At 44.3% G+C, this 18116-nt stretch overlaps 1 protein-coding gene across 5 annotated transcripts in view; it reads right to left on the minus strand.

Moving 5' to 3' along the window:
- The window catches only part of SLC4A5 (solute carrier family 4 member 5), a 106617-nt gene that overhangs the window by 38255 nt on the left and 50246 nt on the right, over positions 1-18116 (minus strand). For all 5 annotated transcript variants that reach the window (XM_037527661.2, XM_037527660.2, XM_054701744.1 and 2 more), the window contains 7 exons: positions 7941-8101; positions 7230-7385; positions 5728-5823; positions 4794-4849; positions 1519-1676; positions 1034-1121; positions 16-170 (listed from right to left, as the gene is read on the minus strand). In XM_037527661.2, coding sequence (XP_037383558.1) covers positions 16-170; positions 1034-1121; positions 1519-1676; positions 4794-4849; positions 5728-5823; positions 7230-7385; positions 7941-8101 — 870 coding nt within the window. The remainder of the gene's footprint in view (positions 1-15; positions 171-1033; positions 1122-1518; positions 1677-4793; positions 4850-5727; positions 5824-7229; positions 7386-7940; positions 8102-18116) is intronic.

Consider the following 18116-nt stretch of genomic DNA (forward strand, 5'->3'; position numbering starts at 1 on the left):
CATTCACATACACACCTTTTGTCAGCAGAAGGCACCTTCTTGGGAGGCTCAATCCGTATATTTGGATCCCATTCACCTGGTGGGAGAACAATGACCTCATCCAGAAACTCATCAATTCCTGCGATCAGATCCTCCCGATTTCGGGCTTTATAGGCTACATCGCTGAAAAGCTGGCAAGGCAAGAGGATGAAGAAGAGAAAGGTCAGCTCTCATGCTGATGTGCCCTTGTTATCCACCTCCTGGGAGCACACTGCACATAGTTTCAAAGAAAATCAATTTGACCCATTGCTCCTGTGCCAATCTGCTCTCTATTCTTGGGATGAGAACACAGCAGGTGAGATGTGGCACAAGGGGAAATAGCAGGCTTTGTGGGAAGATGAACTCTCCTGGGGCTAAAGAGCAGGTCTCCATACTCTAGCTCTAGGACTTTGGTTAAGTTACTGAACCTTTCTGTCTTCAGCTTTTTTCAGAGCCAGTTCATTAGAAAGCCAGTGATTTACAGATCTGATGGTCATGCTTGTGTTTCAAATCCCCTTCACTCCCATCACTCTGGGGACTTGCGTGAACTTAGCTCTGCCAAAGGCTGAGTAGTCTCCAGCTCATCTCTCTGGCATCCTTTCCTGCCCTTGAAGCTCTTACACCAAGCCTATATCAGGCCACTTCCCTCTAGTTCTCCATCTCCAAGACTTGGCCCCTCTTCCCTTTGTCTGGAATGCCTCCCTCCTAGGCTCACTCTGGGTCTATGCCTGTTCTTTCTTAGCTTTACAGCCCCCTCATGTGTGACGCCTCCCCTGACTACCTGGGAAGCAGCACATGGTTCATGCTGGGAGTATACGTCTGTCTCTCCCACTTGACTGGTTCTTCTAAAGGGAAGTGACTATTAACCCATTGTTATCATCCTCAGAACCCTGCAATGGGCCTGGGCCTGGGGCAGGTAGGTGCTCAAAGGTGACTGTTGTGTAAATGAGTAGATGAAACAGCGCTTGAGACAGGAGCCATGACATTCAGCAGTGTGCTTCCTGTTACCACTTACATCATCTACCATGAGGGTTGCAATGGCACGGCCAATTTCATTGTAGGATTTTGCTCTCCCAGAAGGTCCCAATAATATGAACAGAAACCTGTAAAGAAGATGAAGGAGGAAGAGGAGGGTAAGAAGGGAAATTAGAAGCAAGTGAAGACAAGGTTTTTCTGGCTTTAAACAGTATCCATTCTTACCTCTATAACTGGCCATAGACTTGTCCCTTCCCTCCTCTGAACCCTCATTTGCTTTGGACGTTTCCCTTCACACTCATTAGCTCCCCCTTGAGCATCTTTACCATGTTTTGGTGTCCCAGAGACCACCCAACAGCATCTCCCCTAACTGTTGGCTCCTTTTTAATGATTATTTTAAATGAACTCTAAAACCCTGCCCTAGGCAGAAGATTTCCCTCTCTAGCCAATTCCCTATTTTTTTTGTCCAATAACACATGGACCGTCTGGGGGTTGGTGTGGTGGGCAGATTCCAACAGCTCACACCTGGTGGGGACAGGCACCTCCGTCACTCCTCCCAGCATGGCCGACTGGATGAGACGCACGAAGGCAATGAACGGCTGGTCCAGGAAGTCCACCTCGCCCACGAGCACATTAGAGGCTTCCGAGTCCTTGGGGATCTTCTTCATGAATTTGTTTTTCCGCTGTGTGGGGAGGGAGATGAGATGTCCATGGATACTCCCACGTAGTAGTTTCAACTCTCATTCCCTACCCCCTTTCACACTGCTGTGGAGGCCTAGCTAAAAAAATTCTCCTGCTTTCTTAAGAGACTGAGAAGTAGCCAAACACTCTCCCCTCTTCTGCAGATGAGGCTCAGTCTTGGGGGACAAACTAAGCCTTTGCACATGGGCAGGAACAGGCAATGGATGTGACCTCCAAGGCAGGCTTGATGGGTGAAAACCTTGCTCAACTAAAGTGTGAGCTAAGGGGTTGAAAAAGAATGTCCTTAGTTGGCTGGCCATCAGGCCTCATCCCCCAGGCTCCTGGAGCCCATGCACTCCAGCTGCCCAGAACCCTCTCCCTACCTTCACCTGGGTGCCTGAAGGAAGGACTAAGGCTGTTCTTATAGCCAGGTGGAATGCTTTTGCTTTCCCTTTACCAACAGCTTCATGGCTGAGAGTCACCCCTGGACCCCACCTCCAAGTCTGTGAAAGACTTCTGGGCCCCCAAGTCACTGCCAGGGACCTCCCAAGAATCTCATATATTCTGAGAATATGTAACTGAGACTATCAAGATGCCCTCCCTCCTGTCCCTCTGACTAGAGTCTGTTCAGGGTAGGAAGGTCAAATAGGCACAGCAAACAGGGTCCAGCGGAAGAGGTACTGGAGGCAAATCGACTGCCCAAACTTCTTTCCACTCTCTTAGTTTACAACTCCATGCATAGGGTAAGATGCCGACTCCTCTGGAGCCCTCTTTTATGATGAAAATTCTCCCAAGGACATCTCGTGTGTGCTCCTCTTAGTGTTGAACAGCTTAGAGCACATTCATTTACTTTCAGATCACTTTTCCTCAGCACAGCAAGAGGATGGGTAAGGGACAGAAATAACTTCATAGAAGGGAGAGAGGGAGTATTTGGGGAGGGGGCTGGTGGAAGTCCACAGTGGCTGACACAAGGGAAAAGGGCCCAGAAGGTGGAGGTGAGCACCAGAGGATCCTTTGGATGCCACCATTGGCTGCTATCCCCCCTCTGCCAGAGTCTCTCTTGGGGCACAGCTTGTTCTCACAAGCTCAGTGAAGAGAGTTTCTTTGTGTTCATGGAGAGAGACCAGTTGCAGGCCTGGGCCTGGCCAGTTGATCCTGCCCCTTTGGGCTCACTGCCATTTCCTGATTTGACTCAGGGGCTGTAATACACACTGGGCTGCATGGTCATCCAGCCTGAGCAAAGGCATGTGAGCAAGGGATGCTCCTTCATAATCTTTCAAATCCAATTAACAAAACAACAAACTCTACAACCTCCCAGGCAACAGTCCCAAAGACAGGTGAGAATAAGCGGGGGCAGGAGTTAAGAGAAAGACCAGAATTCTCATGACTGAAAAAGTCCCTTTGTCCTAAGCCAGTCAGCTGATTTGTAAGCAATGCTCTTCAGGATGAAGGACTTAGCATGCCAGGGCCACTGCCATTCCCTTGCCAGCTCCATGTCCCCAAGCATTAGGCAGGGGGCAGGTCCAGGGAGCAGGAAGAGAAGAGCGGGTCACAGGAGGGCCCTGGGAATGAGGCTTTGAAAACAACAATTCTTTGGGGTAGACCACTCACGAAACACACTTATAATCCAGGAGAGGAGAGAAAACGAAACATGGCCTTGGTCTTCCCTTGAAGGTTGTGATATGCTTGGTAAGGAGGCTGGGCAATAGCTTCCCAGAAATGGGCCATGCTGGTATTCTGGCCACTCTGGCTTGACCAAAAGCCACATGGGTTTGCCCAACCAAGGGCAAGCCACATGGGTTTGACCCCCTTTATGAACCTCTAGGGACTCTGGTCCAGCTCTGCCAAGGCACTACCACAGTCATTCATGCAAACTGTTGTCCCCACAGAAGCCACTACTGTTGCAAATATTAAGCAGCAGCATCACCCCATCAATTAGGAGAACTGGAATTGGATGCCAGATGCTGAGCTCCAATCCCTACATTAAGGCAGCGCTGTCTGGGGAGAGTGATAGATAGTAAAAGATTTACTAGGCAATGCTTTCTTGTTGGGGCTCTGCCATCTCTGTGTGAGACTATAGTAAACTGAGGTTTTTCTCTAAATATTCCAGTACACTCTTTGCTACATCTCTCCTAAATTAAGGGGTCTGCAGTCAGACTGCCTGGGCCAAATCATGGCTCTGCCACCTTTCAGCCACAAGATCTTAGACATGTTATTTTCATGCTTTAAACCTCAAAGTTCTCATCAATAGAATGGAGAGGATAATACTACCTTCATGATGCACAGTAAACACTCAGCATGGTATTGTGAATGCAGTGTGTGGACCTTAAGTGTTAGTTGATGCTATTATTGTTGTTATTTTATTATTTTGGCCAAAAGGCTCCTGAGACACTGACTGAGGGCCTATTTTTGTTTTGCCTTCTACCAAACTTGGGGATGCCCTAAAGGGCTGCAGGCCACCAGGCTCCAAGGAGTCCCTACCAAATTTCAGGCTTCCTTCATCACTTATCTTCTTACTCCCGAGGGCACAGGCAAGGGAAGCATGAGACCTATCATTGAAGTGTGCAGAGGGCATTGTCATCGGCTTTCTGGGTTGTGGGCCTTAGTGCTTGGACTCAAGCTGTTTACAAGATTCTGATCTCATCAAGAGGGGTTCTGTTAAGTTGGTAGGACATAAAATTTGACTTCATCCTGTCCCAGATGAGGAGAAGACATACTCTTGGCAGTCCAATTAATTTACTCTCACTGCTGCCCCTACTACTTCTCTGCCAGTCGAAGTCCCTACTTTAAAGGTATTCATGTCATGAAAGAGATAAGACAGTGCTAGTGCTCTCTCTCTTACAAATCCCAAGCTTTGGGGCAGCTAGTACCTCCTTTGATCATGCCTCTCTGCCTCCCACCCCTCCAGGGCCTGCACAGATCCAGTACCTTGGGCTTCATCAGTAACCAACTGATGGGATGGGCAGAGTTGCCAAGACAACCCACAGCCCCCACCCTGGCCATTTCTGGGGATTTGGCTCCATGGGAGTGAATTCTGACTCTGGGGCTCGCTACCCCTGAAACCAAGGCTTCTCTCTTCCCTGGCCCTCCACTTCAGCCAAGTGCAGTGAGTTTACTACCTGGTCTGTGTTTGGGGTGCGAGAAATATCATTCATGCTTCTGCTCTGGGCATGACCTAGGAGAGAAGGAAAAGAAGGTCCATCAGAGGAACTTTTGGTCCATCATACATACTTTTTCTGTGTTCCCTAATGTGTTTCTCCCATCTTATAACCAAAGCAAGACCCCACCTCTTTCCTAATCCTGCAGCCCCCTTGAGCTAGCATTCACTCTTTTCTCCCCTTCAAAGGCAGCTTTCTTTAAAAAGTGGCTAGACTCCAGGTTCCACCTCTTCCTTCCCACTGCATCTGCCCCTCTGTGTCACTTTCCTGAGCAGAACCAAGATATCTGCTGGCTGTGCCAGACCCTGGTGGTGGAGAGAGGCAGAGACATATTATCAGTTGACATGGCAGGTGCCTCAAAGCTTGGACTTTGTTGGAGTGAGATCAATTTCATGTATATCCGCTATGACTCAAGAATCTTTAAAGGTGACAGAGAATTTGGGATGGCATAGGGAGGGAGGCAGGGCTTTCTATGGGGAGAATAGTATTGGTGAATTATCTGAACTGCTCAATTGATCCTTCCTTGGTTAAAGCAGGAGAAAGTCCACACTCACTTCCCGCCAGCAGCCAAATCTGGTGGACCCACACAGACCAGCTATTTCCTGGCATTCTGGGCTCTGTGGTGTCCCCTTGCTCCAGAGCTCTGCACTCCCTGGCTTCCCTCCATTTGCAACAAGGAGTCTCTCCTGCCGGGCTCTCCTCAGGGTCTTATCTTGCCCTCATTTCCTCCAAGGCCTCACCAGAAAACAGTCCAGGTTTAGGTAAAAGTTGGGTTCTTCTTGAAGACTATACTAAGAATTCTAGACAGATCATGGCCTTTATCTCCTCTGCCTATGGAAGTTGACATTCTACAGCTGCCACAGCCCTATCACACAGAGACAAAGAACACACTCACATAGACGTCCATAATTTGCACTCTGCCGCATCCTCAGGTCCTCAGTGGAGCGGTGTAGGCTTGGGCCAGCTGTGGGGCTGCGGGCAGGGCTGCGATCTGGGATGAAGTGCAGGGATTTGGCTTTAGCAGCTTTGTTGAAACGCTAGCACAGTATACCATTCCTATCATTTCACCTAAACAAAGGCTGTAAAACATGTCTCTTCCCTTCCAGGAAGAAGGGGTTTTTGAAACAAGTTAATAGTCTCAATAAGATTATGAAGAAAATATTTGTACTATTTGAACTAGAGACAGCTGATTAAATAGGCACCAAGTGTTGTAGAGAGCCTGGGTACATCCCTAATTCCACCACTTACTGGGCTGTGTGACCTTAGGCAACTAACTTAACCTCTCTGTGCTTCAGGCGCCTCATCTGTAAAATGGGGATAACAAAAATGGTACCTTGTTATGGGGTTATTGTGAGAATGAACTGAGTTAACTCGTGTGAAACACTTGAACAGTGTCCAGATCATGGTTAAGTGCTGAGTATGTATCTAATGTTACTATGACAAGCTAAATGTTTTCCATTTTATTTTTTTTATTCAACAAACAAGTTTATTAAATTCATCAAATCAACAAGAAGTATACATGTGTGCATAACTGTATATTTAATGATCTTCTCTAAAATTGTTTTTTCCAAGTTTTTCTCAAAAGACAATGTTTGTCTGAATCCATTCTTTTGATATATCTTAACTCTTCAAAATGGTTGGTCATTTTCCATTTTAAAACAATTCATCTAAAGAGATTCCTCATACATACTTAAAAGCTTTGTTCTGATTATTTGATTTATCTGACAGGTCAAGCAAGGCTAGTGTCTGGGCATCTTGACTCTGGGTTGTGGGTTTGAAATGTGTGCATGGAACAACCCACTCTTTCTAGGGGCCCCATACTCTGCTAATTGGAATAACACCAGCTGCCAGGTATCTGGGCCCTGGCACCCTTGAGTTGAGCCCAGCCCCTTCTACCACTTTGATGCATTTTGTTTTCTGCTGAGGCTCTTGGCTCCTGTTGAGGGCTTGGTTGGAAACTTTAAACCCTTTCCATAAACAAGCCATCTCTACTAGCATTTTGCAACCCTGTCTGTATTTGAGACTCTCCCTGTTCCCAGCCATATCCCAGATGCCATATCCCAGATGAACTGAATCTAACTCTGGGGTGGGGTGTAGGTGTTAGGACACTTCATACCCTCAGGTTGTTGCAATATGCAACTAAGGATGAGAATCTACTCTTCCTAGAAATGGTTCTACTCTGGTGGTAGGGACAAGGTTGACGTATGCCTGGGGTGCCTGCAGGCATGTTCAAGAAAGAAGCTGAAGGATCCCCAGAACCTCAGAATTTCTCCAGAATCATGAAGTGCATGAAGCCTCCAAGTTGCCAAGATATTCCAGCTACCATGATGTGCTTACCTGGGCACCAGGGTACAACAGGTCCCACGCCCAGTACCCCCCGGGTATGGCTCGACTCACTAGTGGTGGAGGAGACTGACTTTCCAATGTCAACCAAGGAACGGTGGATGGGTTTCTTGGTTTGATGACGGTGTTTCCTTAGGAGGACATAGCTGACCCTCTCCCGGAGCTCTGGCCGCAGGAGGCCATCCTCAATTTGCTTCTCAATAACATCATCTAAGTGGGAAATAAACATGCCCTATCAGCACAGAGTGGTGAAAGGTGGGGGTGAGTCTTTGGTTTCATTTGTTATTGGTGGGATTAAAAGTGAGCCAAGGGTGACAGGACATGTAGTGGTAGCCACAAACTGGTAAATTGTACATCACAAACCCTCAGCCTCCTTACATGTGTGTATATGTTGAATTCTCTGCTCTATCCGTCAATGCCATTGTGAAAAGTAGATGAAATAGTACATATGAAAGTAACCCAAGAAGCCCCAAAGCACTGTGCTAAGTGATTTTATTCTAACATGAATTATTTTCAGAAAAGTATTTTGGGCAAAGTCCTTCTGGCAAAATCAGAAGCACTATAACAAAATTCACAGAAAGTTTTAGGATCAATAAGTCAAATCAATCTCTTCCTTCACAACTCCATTAAATGTGAGCTAATTTCCATTATTGATGAATAATGATCGTTAACCCTGACAAAAACAGGCTGCCATGAATATAGTGTCTCTAACCACACCAAGAAGTCCCACCCCTGGTTTGTGGGCCACAGAGGTCCCTGCCTCACCTATGATCTGTGGTAAGGAGCCACTGTCCAAATCCAGCAGCACTGTCCCGGTCTGCAGGAAGGTCCGGAGCTCGAAGAGGCTGTGCAGGGACAGTGTGGACACGTGGGGCTTGCTCCAGCGTTCACCTCCTTCCTCTACTTTTTCTTCAAATTTTATCCACCTGGAAGGGATAAGGATGGGGCTCAGCATGGCCAGTGTCCTCAGGAAGATCCCCTATTGGGGTTTCCCCAGGAAAGGGATGCTCTCTGCAAGTCTCGCTGTGCACGTTATTGGGGCATTGGTGCTATGCACAGGCAGAGGGTCTCTTGGGAACCCTCTCACCTTTCTCCACTGCTCCAGATGTGTAATGCTCAGGTCAAAGTGACACCCAGAGAATGACTACATTTAAGCAAGAAGGATCTTTTAGGAAATGTTCTTTAAAATGGACACGATTATACATTTACTGGAGATCATTAAAATGCACACTTTAAATGAGGGAACTTGATGATATAATAAAGTTAATATATTAATATATATGGTATAATAAATTCTATAATAAAACTTAAAAAAAAAGTCAGCTGTAACCTGGTCACCAGCGTCTGCCTTTTGGGGTGTGGTTTGTGGGGTCAGGGAAAGCGTTCCCTGACAAAATATTTCCCCAAGATTCTCTACAAGGCCTGGGGGTTGCACATATCCCACTCTGGAGTTTGGTTCTCAAAGTTCAAGTTAAAATCCTAAATTTCATCTGGGCAAGGAAATTAAGCCAAAGATATATAGATATTTATCCATTCTAGAAGCCCTGGAATCATAGGCTGGGACAGAGGGGATCATAGGGGAAGGCCTTGGGCAATTGGACAGAGCAGCACCAGCCTGTACTTCCCTGAAGAGGGCAGCACCCACAGCCCAGAGACCTGCCAGGAGAGAGCAGATCTTCCTGGTTGAAGACCAGCTAGCTCAGCTTTGTAAAATGTTAACTTCAAATCAGTGGCAGCTTTAAGTCATTCCAAACAAAAGTCTAAGGAAGTACTTTTGGGCCATGTTCTAAAGTTCCTCTGAAAAAGTGAAGTTGAGAGTGGTTAGAAATTCTAAAAATTGTAGACTTGGAGAAAGCCAAAAAAACGAAGAATGGGGACGGGACATGCTTTTAACAGATACACAAATTTGCTGAGAAGCTGGAATAATTAAAGCAGTGGGTTCCCAGTCCAGGAGTAAACAAATGGAACAATGAGACCACAGTCCAGAAAAAGGCCTGGAACCCCCATGGGGATTTGGGTTTTGACAGAGTTGCTGGTTAAGATTGCCAACTGAAACATAAAATGGTTAAGTTCCTACTTCTCACCAAACTTGATATTAGATTCTACATGGAGTAAGTCTGAACATAAAAACACATTTATAATGGAATATTCTAGGGCCTTAAAAAGGAAGGAAATTCTGACATATGCTACAAAATGGGTGAAACTTGAGGATATTATGCTAAGTGAAATAAACCATCATAAAAGGATAAATATCATATAATTCCACTTACATGAGGGAATTAGAATGATTGAATTCATAGAGACAGAAAATAGGAGTGTTGCCTGCCAATGAGGGGGTGAAGAGTGGAAGTTAACATTTAAAGGAGACAGTTTCAGTTTCGCAAGATGAAAACATTCTGGAGATGGAGGATGATGGTGGTTACACAACTGTGTGAATGTTCTTAAGTCCACTGCATGCTACTTTTAAAAGTAGTTAAAATGGTGAAGTTTACGAAATACATTTTTATCATAATTAAATATATTAGCAATCTATAATAAAAAATGTAGGTCAGAGAGAATATAGGGAGTGTTCTTAAATTCTTGATTGAAAAGAATATTTATATGCTTGGAAAAAGACTTCCTAAGCAAGATATCAAACCATAAAGGAAAAAAATGGACTGATTTTCTAACATAAAAATAAATTTTGTATAGCAAAAATATATTTATATAAAATACTTTGGATAACAAAATAAGACAAAAAAGGAAGTTCAGTGGGAGGCAATATATTGCAAAATATTTGCAACAAACAGGACATCAAAGGACTGATATTTATTAACATATCAGTTCCTCACATCTGCAAGAAAAACTCAAATTGCCCAACTAAACAGAAAAAATTCTGAAGAAAGATTGCAGTAAACATGAAGAGATGCTCAACGTTACTGGTAATCAAGGGCATTTAGATTACTGCAAATGAAACAACAGTCTTCATTACTCATATTGGCAAAAATGAAAAATGAAAAAGGCTGGCGTTTTGGTGGAAACATGGAGGGGGCGCTCACACACTGCATGTACCTACACACTGCATGTGTGTGATGGGCAACAACACCATCTTCTTGGTGTGGGGAATTGGGCAGCTCTTTCCACATTTAGCAAGTATGTCTTGACTAGTGGTTCCATTTCTAGGAAATTATCACAGGAATACTATCACATACCCGCACATGGTAATATGTATACCAAGATTACATATTTTACAGCTTTGTCCATTAGGCTGAAGAGCTGGGAAGCACCGATTTTTAATAGAGGCATGATCATACTGATCCGTGTGTCCATGCTGCAGATTTATCCCTCAGAGGAAAATAATATGAGGGTAACCAATACGTACTGGCAGGATGGGCAATGCCATTCCATTTTATAATAATGAAAACACATACTCTTGTTCAAAAACGCCAGTAGGAGTTTTGGAGGATATCTGTCAAATGGTTTACAATGGTTACTGCTGAGGAGAGGGGTAAAATTACTGGTGGGAGAAGATTTAAGGAGCTTTCACTCTATTTGGGCTAATTAGTTTAGTAAGAACACAACCTATGGAGCAAGATGACCAGGTTTTGAACCCCAGCTTTATTATTTACTATCTGGGACCTTTCACAAGTTACATAATCTCTCCTCCTCTTTATTTTCTTTAGGAATAAAGATAGTAGATATCAATAGTAACTACAGCAGTGCCTGGCACATAAAACAGTGTTAGTATTAGCTATTTTATTTTATTTTTATTTTTTTTTTTTTTTATAGAGGCATGTTTTATTTATTTATTTATTTGTTTGTTCATTTGTTTTGTTTATACATGCACTGGGTACAGTCAGAAGCGCGGGAGGGTGAGAGAATTCACCAGAGCCAGAGCGGGGAGCAGAACAGGCAGAAGGACCGAAGTACACTGCTGAGGGGAGCAGCGGGTGGCAGGAGAGGTCTGCGCACCATGTGGGACCCTCCTCCGGTGGCCGGGGAGCAGCCGGGAATCGAACCGGCGCCGCAGAGGCTGCGGGCAGCTTCGCAACCCAGCGCTCTACCGCTGCGCCACCGGGGAGGCCCGTTAGTATTAGCTATTAATGTAAAAATTGAGAATAATACTTTTGCAATATTGGAAATAAGAAAGTAAAGACACTCAAAGCTCTCCCAACCAGAAGGTTCCATGGTTAATATTTTGATGACTATCATTGCATATTTGTGTGTGTGTGTGAATGCACAGATATACAAGTATGCACACACACATACCATACAAATTTATGACACCATCAGGACATGATATCAAGTGAACATCCTTTCATGTCTATAAATGTCTACAGGTATTCCTATCACTTAATTGATCAAGCAATCCTCACTTGGTGGACATCTAAGCTATTTCTGACTATTCTCTTCACAAATATCATGCATGATTCCAGTGTGTGTCTGGGGTAGTGGGCAGGGGACAGAGACACAAGATTGCCCGTGAGTTAACTGGTAACCATTGAAATTGGGTGGTGGTTATGTGGGGGTTCATTTTACTTCACACCACTTTTATATAGATTTAAATTCTCCACAATAAAATGCTTAACCTCTTTTTGGAATAAATAAAGGAACAGGCTCTTCAAAAAGCCTCTGACCAAAGTCAGAAGCCTGATAAAATGGTTAATGTGTAATCTCTCAAGTAATTCTTTGCAAAGTGACCTTTATCCCATGGTTGATTTCAAAAGTGGGAAATTCGTATTGTGGAAACAGTTCAAGCAGAATGAAAAATCTCCTAGCTGGTAAGGGGACTCTCAGGGATTTTGTCCAGGCCACTAGTGGGCGCCAGGTGCCCCTCTGATGGATGGGATGGACTTGACAAGGAACTTGAAGAGTGACATGTCACAAAAAGCAACTCTGTTTCACAAAGGATATTCAGAACTAAGTCCTTTTCTGGGCCTCCCCGGCGGCGCTGCGGTTGAGTGCTGGGTTGCGAAGCTGCCCGCAGCCTCTGCAGCGCCGGTTCGATCCCTGGCTGCTCCCCGGCCACCGGAGGAGGGTCCCACATGGTGCGCAGACCTCTCCTGCTGCCCGCTGCTCCCTTCAGCAGTGTATTTCGGTCTGTCTGCCTGTTCTGCTCCCCTCTCTGGCTCTGGTGAATCCTCTCATCCTCCTGAGCTTCTGAGTGTACCCAGTGCTTGTATAAATAAATAAATAAATCTTTAAAAAAAAAAAAAGAACTAAGTCCTTTTCTGTGACTAGTAACTTCATCACAGATATGATTAGAGGAAACTGCTGTTCAGTTAGTACCAAGAGTGATAGTTACTGGGTACAGCCAATGCTTCCCAACACTCAAACCATGGGATATGAGAGGGGGGAGGATCTCTTTTTAGGATCTGAAAACTAAGAAACCTCAGAAAGAGACTTAGGTTATAAACCCCACTGATCCTGTCCTGGCAAGCATATGAGTTAGCAGCTCTCCACCTTTATTTCATTAGACCACCTGGGAGCTTCTTACAAATCCTGACATCCCCAGTCTGATTCCATAATCTCAGGTGCCTGAGAATCAAATGTCAAGTACTTTTTAAAAGAAGATACAGGTCTTCCAGAAGACAAAACAATGAGCAGGTTGTTAAGTTTGGTTAGACAAAAAGAAAATTTGGAAACTATATATAAACGTTGTGATTGGAGCAAAGGCTCTTTCTATTTATTTTACATATCAATAATTGGTTAGTTTGTTTGCAAAAATTCCCCTAAGGATAATCCCAATTTTATAGATCAAAACAAAAAAAATCTGTAAGAAGCAACTTTTAATGTTAGGATTACATTGCCTATAAACATTTGTTTTAAGAATTATAGTTCCGCAAATTTGTTTCTTGGAGAAAGTCAAGCTTATTCACCAGGAAGTTGTACAGTACACACCCACACACTGGTAATTCTCTATGTATGTGGCCCCACTGACTTTATTCTGCAAATCTCCAATCCCTACTCCACCACCCACCAGCCATAAATTTGACTTCTGCACATTAGTTACAAAGCATCAAGACAGAGTTTGTGCTTTCTGCCTAAGGTCTGTTTGTAATAAATTACAGATTTATTTCTTAAACAGATTTATTTCTTAAAAGAAATGTGAATGAGTTTTTCTCCATTACACAGTAAAACTACTCAACTCCATATTGAGTCATATCAACACCCTGAATGTTCTAGCAGAAACTAAAGGCCAGTGTTGATTCTTCTGAGCCAATGAAGAATTTTCCTACAGATGTCTAAGGAAACATCAAACACTCCCTAGTTTCATTCTTTAAGAAAGGCACCAACAGATGATTTATGGGAGGAAAGTTTTCAAAAAGGGATCCCCTAAGCAAATTCTTGCTCATTCCTACAATTCGGCAAATTTTTACAGCATAGTGATATATGCATACATTTAAAAATATATGTGAAATAACACAAAATATTTCTAAACTTATTAAAACTATACATATGATGGGCACACTTACAAGCCAAACTTGGCAATGATCTTTTGAAAGATCATAAGGCATAAAAGACTGAGTGAGCAGACATGGGTCAAGGATCGACAGTGATATGCAGAACTTTCAGAAGTACCAGGAGAGACTGATAAGTATCAGCAAGCCCTCACAGGCCTCTTGGGGTATTTACCTTAGAACAGACTCAGAAATTTGCATTTTTATTGCCCCAAAGATGATTAGGTCCAGAAATATTGACTAATGCTTACTCAAAGACCAATTTACTTAATTTACAAAGAGATTTACAATAGTTGGGGTTAATTACCCTTAACTTCTAGCCCTTGCCTTTTTCTTTTTAGGCAGATATAGAAGGAAAGTCATATTAATAGTCAGAAAGATATAGAATCAGAATGAGGCCCATTACCTAAGTGATTCAAATGTTTAATAGACTCAGGATAAGTCTCTGCATCCCTGCAGATGAGATGTGCCCAGGGCTGGACTAGACAGGTGAGGGTCTCTACCTTAGACTGTTCTGGAATGAACCCCACACACTTCCACGGCTAACTTAAATAACTCCCTGTGACTGAAAGTCCTTTTTGATGGCCTAGGAGTTTCTACAGATCTTCAGTTATGCAGAGCAACTTGGGCATTACTGGAGAACCACTTCTTTCTAGAAAGTATAATCGGTGGTACAGCTGGCAAGGATGGGCTGAGGTGTGGCATTCTAGGAGCTGCAGTGAATAGAATGGGGGAGGGGGCTATGTCCTGCTGCATACTGTTGTTTCATTCTGGGGCAAGGGGGAGCCCACAGCTAAGTGAATGCCATCAGGCAAAGTTACTGACAGATTCCTGGCTCCTTCCAGAAAAGATTTCTGGAGCCAGATTGCTCTCAGGGCCACTTGTATTTGCAATTACTCCATGGGACTGTTATTTATAGTTTGTCAGCCTCTCCCAGAGTCTGCTGAAACCTCCTTATTGGCCCTCAGAAGCTCTCTCCTTTACTTGGATGCTCCCTCTTCCACCTCTGCTATTAAGAGCCTAGTTCAATGGCCGCATCCTCTATAGGCAGCCTCTCCAGGACCCATTGTGGAGGAATGACACCTTTCTCTGACTTACATCACACTGTGTCATTTATCATTAGCACTTAAAAATAATGACAATGGGTAAAACTTACTCTCCACTTTCTACATGACAGCCACTATGCTAAGTACTTACTATATATTACCTTATTTAATTCCCAAATCCATCACATGTACAAGGTCTGTTACTATTCTCAGTGTGCAGGTGAGGAGACAGAGACTCTTAGAATTTCTGCCCAAGATCACACAGCTTGTAAAGGACAGGGTTTGAGGGTAAATCTTTGACTCCAGAGCCCATATTCTCATCATGTCACACATACTGCCCTGGGCTTCGTTTATCTGTGCAGAGGCACACACACCTGTCTTTTACACTAAATCAAGGATTGAAAAAAATCATGCTTTGTAGGTTAAAAGAGTCTTATAGCTTGTTTTTGTAAGGCCAACAAGCTAAGAATGGTTTTTACATATTTAAAGGATTGTTAAAAAGGAGAAGAAGAAGAAGTAGAAATCTGAGATGGGCAAAAAGCCTAAAATACTCACTCTCTGGCCCCTAAAAAAAGTTGGCTGAGGGCCTCCCCGGTGGCGCAGTGGTTGAGCGCTGGGTTGCGAAGCTACCTGCAGCCTCTGCAGCGCGGGTTCGATCCCCGGCTGCTCCCCGGCCACCGGAGGAGGGTCCCACATGGAGGGTCCCACATGGCGCGCAGACCTCTCCTGCCGCCTGCTGCTCCCCTCAGGAGTGTACTTCGGTCCTTCTGCCTGCTCTGCTCCCCACTCTGGCTCTGGTGAATTCTCTCACCCTCCTGCGCTTCTGACTGTACCCAGTGCATGTATAAATAAATAAATAAATCTTTTTAAAAAGTTAATGAGATTAATTTAAAAAAAAAAGTTGGCTGACACCTGAAGTAGATCATAAGCACTTCAAGAACATATTCACATTTTACTCATTTTAATTCTCCTACAGTCTAACATGAACCCCCCGAAAATATTTTTAGAATGAAAAGGAAGGTGTGGATAAGACTAACTTTGCAGAGTTCTCCTATACACACAGGTTAGAACTTCCACTTTTCCATTGCCTTAGGATAGATGTAGTGCTGTAGCGGCATTAATATATGTGCACATGTAAACGCAGAGCATGATCTCTGGAGTATACCCCCAAGACGGATATATGTTTGCAAAGCTTCACCCACTATATGCTCATAGATGACTTAAATAATTCTGCAAGTTCTAGACCAATTGTGGCAAAACTAACAGATTACATTAAGGACATATCTTCAGTACTACACATGTGTAAAAGACATATTGGGTTGTCTAGTGGATTTCCAACCATGGGGATGTACTCCCCAAGCTATAGCCAGCTCTCTCTATACCTCCCTGTATTTCTAGTCTGGGTCACAGGTCTGAGTGCATCTGACAAATCAGATTCTCCTCGAAGAATTAGGAATTAGGGTTGAGGAAGAGCCATGCATTCTGGGAGGATTCCTGGAATAGAGCAGAAGCCTACTGCAGAAGAGTAAAGATGATATCTAGGGGGAGGCAGAGAAAGGCTTCCTGAGTCCACAACTTGAGAGATCTGACCCTTCTGTACTCTGCTGATGCTCCCTTCTTTTGCTTGATACTGACAAATAGTATGCTTACTCAGGCCAGTGGATAAGCATCAAGTCTAAGACAAACAACCCTGAGAACTTTCATCTGACCATAAATCTCCATGTAGGTCCACTGTAATAAGACAAGCCAGTCATGGGGCCTTCCTCAGGACCTCTGCAACTTGAAACTTTTCCAGAACATCTACTCTCCTCTCACCTCAAACAGACCAGTCTGGAAACCTGTAGCTCAGAACTCTCTCGACTCCCTTCTAGGAGCCCCAGACATCACTGCAGCGCCCTGCCCTCTGTTCTTTCAGGCTTTCACAGGGGAGAAACATGGACCTACCTAGCTGGGAGAACCCCCACTGTGCCCAGGGCCTGCACCCTCTATCCAACAGCCTCTTGCTGCATCTTGCATCTTTAAACATCTTTTTTCCTGCTCCTTTCCATCAACATTCAATAGGCTTCCTTCTCCAAAACAAAAACCAATAGCCTCTCTAGATCCTATGTTCTCGAAACTTCTGTAATTCCTGCCCTTCACAGAAAAGCATCTTCCAAAAAGTGTCCAATGAAACCCACCTTCATCCTTCTGACTCTTCTCCACATACTGCCTTCTGGTTTCTGTTTGGAGACTTCTTGCTTTGCTCCATTCTGTGACTCTTCAATTCTTTCCCCACTTGTTGGCCACTCTCTTCATCTGAAATGTCCTCTTCCTGTTCCCCTCCCTCCTCTCTACCTGCTCCTTCTCAGTCTCCTTTGTGAGACATTCTGTTTCCTCTGCCCATAGCTAAGGTTAATGTTCTTGAGGGGCTCTGTCTTGGGTTTCTCCTTACTTACAGATCTCAGAGGCAACCATATCCTTTTCTATGGGTTCGATTTCCACCTAAATGCCGATGGCTTATGCTGTGCTTTCATAGCACCCCATGACCAAATGCCTACTTATTCACCTTTGTGTCTTCTAGACGAAGAGCCCATATAGGCCGGGATGGCATCTGCTATGTTTGTTTTTGTATCTCTAGCACCTGATTCAGGGTTTGCAGAAAATACACACTTAGTAAATAATGAGATTTATTGACTTCTGTTCTAGGTGCTCTCAGATTTTGCTTTACATAGAAAGTGGGCAGCTCTGACCCTACAAGGGTGACTCCAGATGAGTGGTAAGACCTGAGGCCTGGAGTGCATTCTGCCCCATACTAAGACTGTAAGTGATATCTGGAGGGTATTAAACAGGATCTTAAGTGAGAGTAGTTTCAAGGTTGAGATAGAAAGTTCAGACTCTGATCCATCATGCACAGCATAAGAAAGCAACCCTATCCATGTGCAGAGAACCATTCAGGCTTCTGAAAATGCCCTGATCTGGTTTGATGCAACTAAGCTGACTCACTTGTCCTGTCCCTCTTTCTGCCCTTTCCTAGTTATCACGGAAATGATCTCAGAGCATATAGGTCACATAAGAACTTTCTGGCAAGTTCATGTTTTTGGTCTGCTCTGAGTTGAGATCAGAGGCAGTTTGGATTTGGGCTTGCTTTCAGAGCTCTGGAAAGCTCTAAGCTCTGGCTATTTTTGAGTAACCCCAAAGGGCCTTCTACACTTGGGTGCAATCCAGCCCAGGTCATTTTCCTTCCCTCCCTCCCTCCCTTGCAGCCAGGCTACCTGGGACTTGAGGGAGGGTGGAACTCTGGGTAAATTGTTTCTCAAAGTGGGGGTGGGGAGGCAGGCACCTCCACCCTACCCCAACCCACCTGATTCTGCCCTTCCTTCAGGCAAGGTCAGTATCAGCAAATGGCCAGCCACATTTCCCTTGAGGGACTACTAAAAAGATCGAGTTAATAAAAATCTATCTGATTAACAGCCTGA

The sequence above is a fragment of the Talpa occidentalis genome, unplaced genomic scaffold (genome assembly GCF_014898055.3).
Source record: "Talpa occidentalis isolate TD23 unplaced genomic scaffold, MPIMG_talOcc4v2.1 talOcc4.5, whole genome shotgun sequence".
Classification (NCBI taxonomy): domain Eukaryota; kingdom Metazoa; phylum Chordata; class Mammalia; order Eulipotyphla; family Talpidae; genus Talpa; species Talpa occidentalis.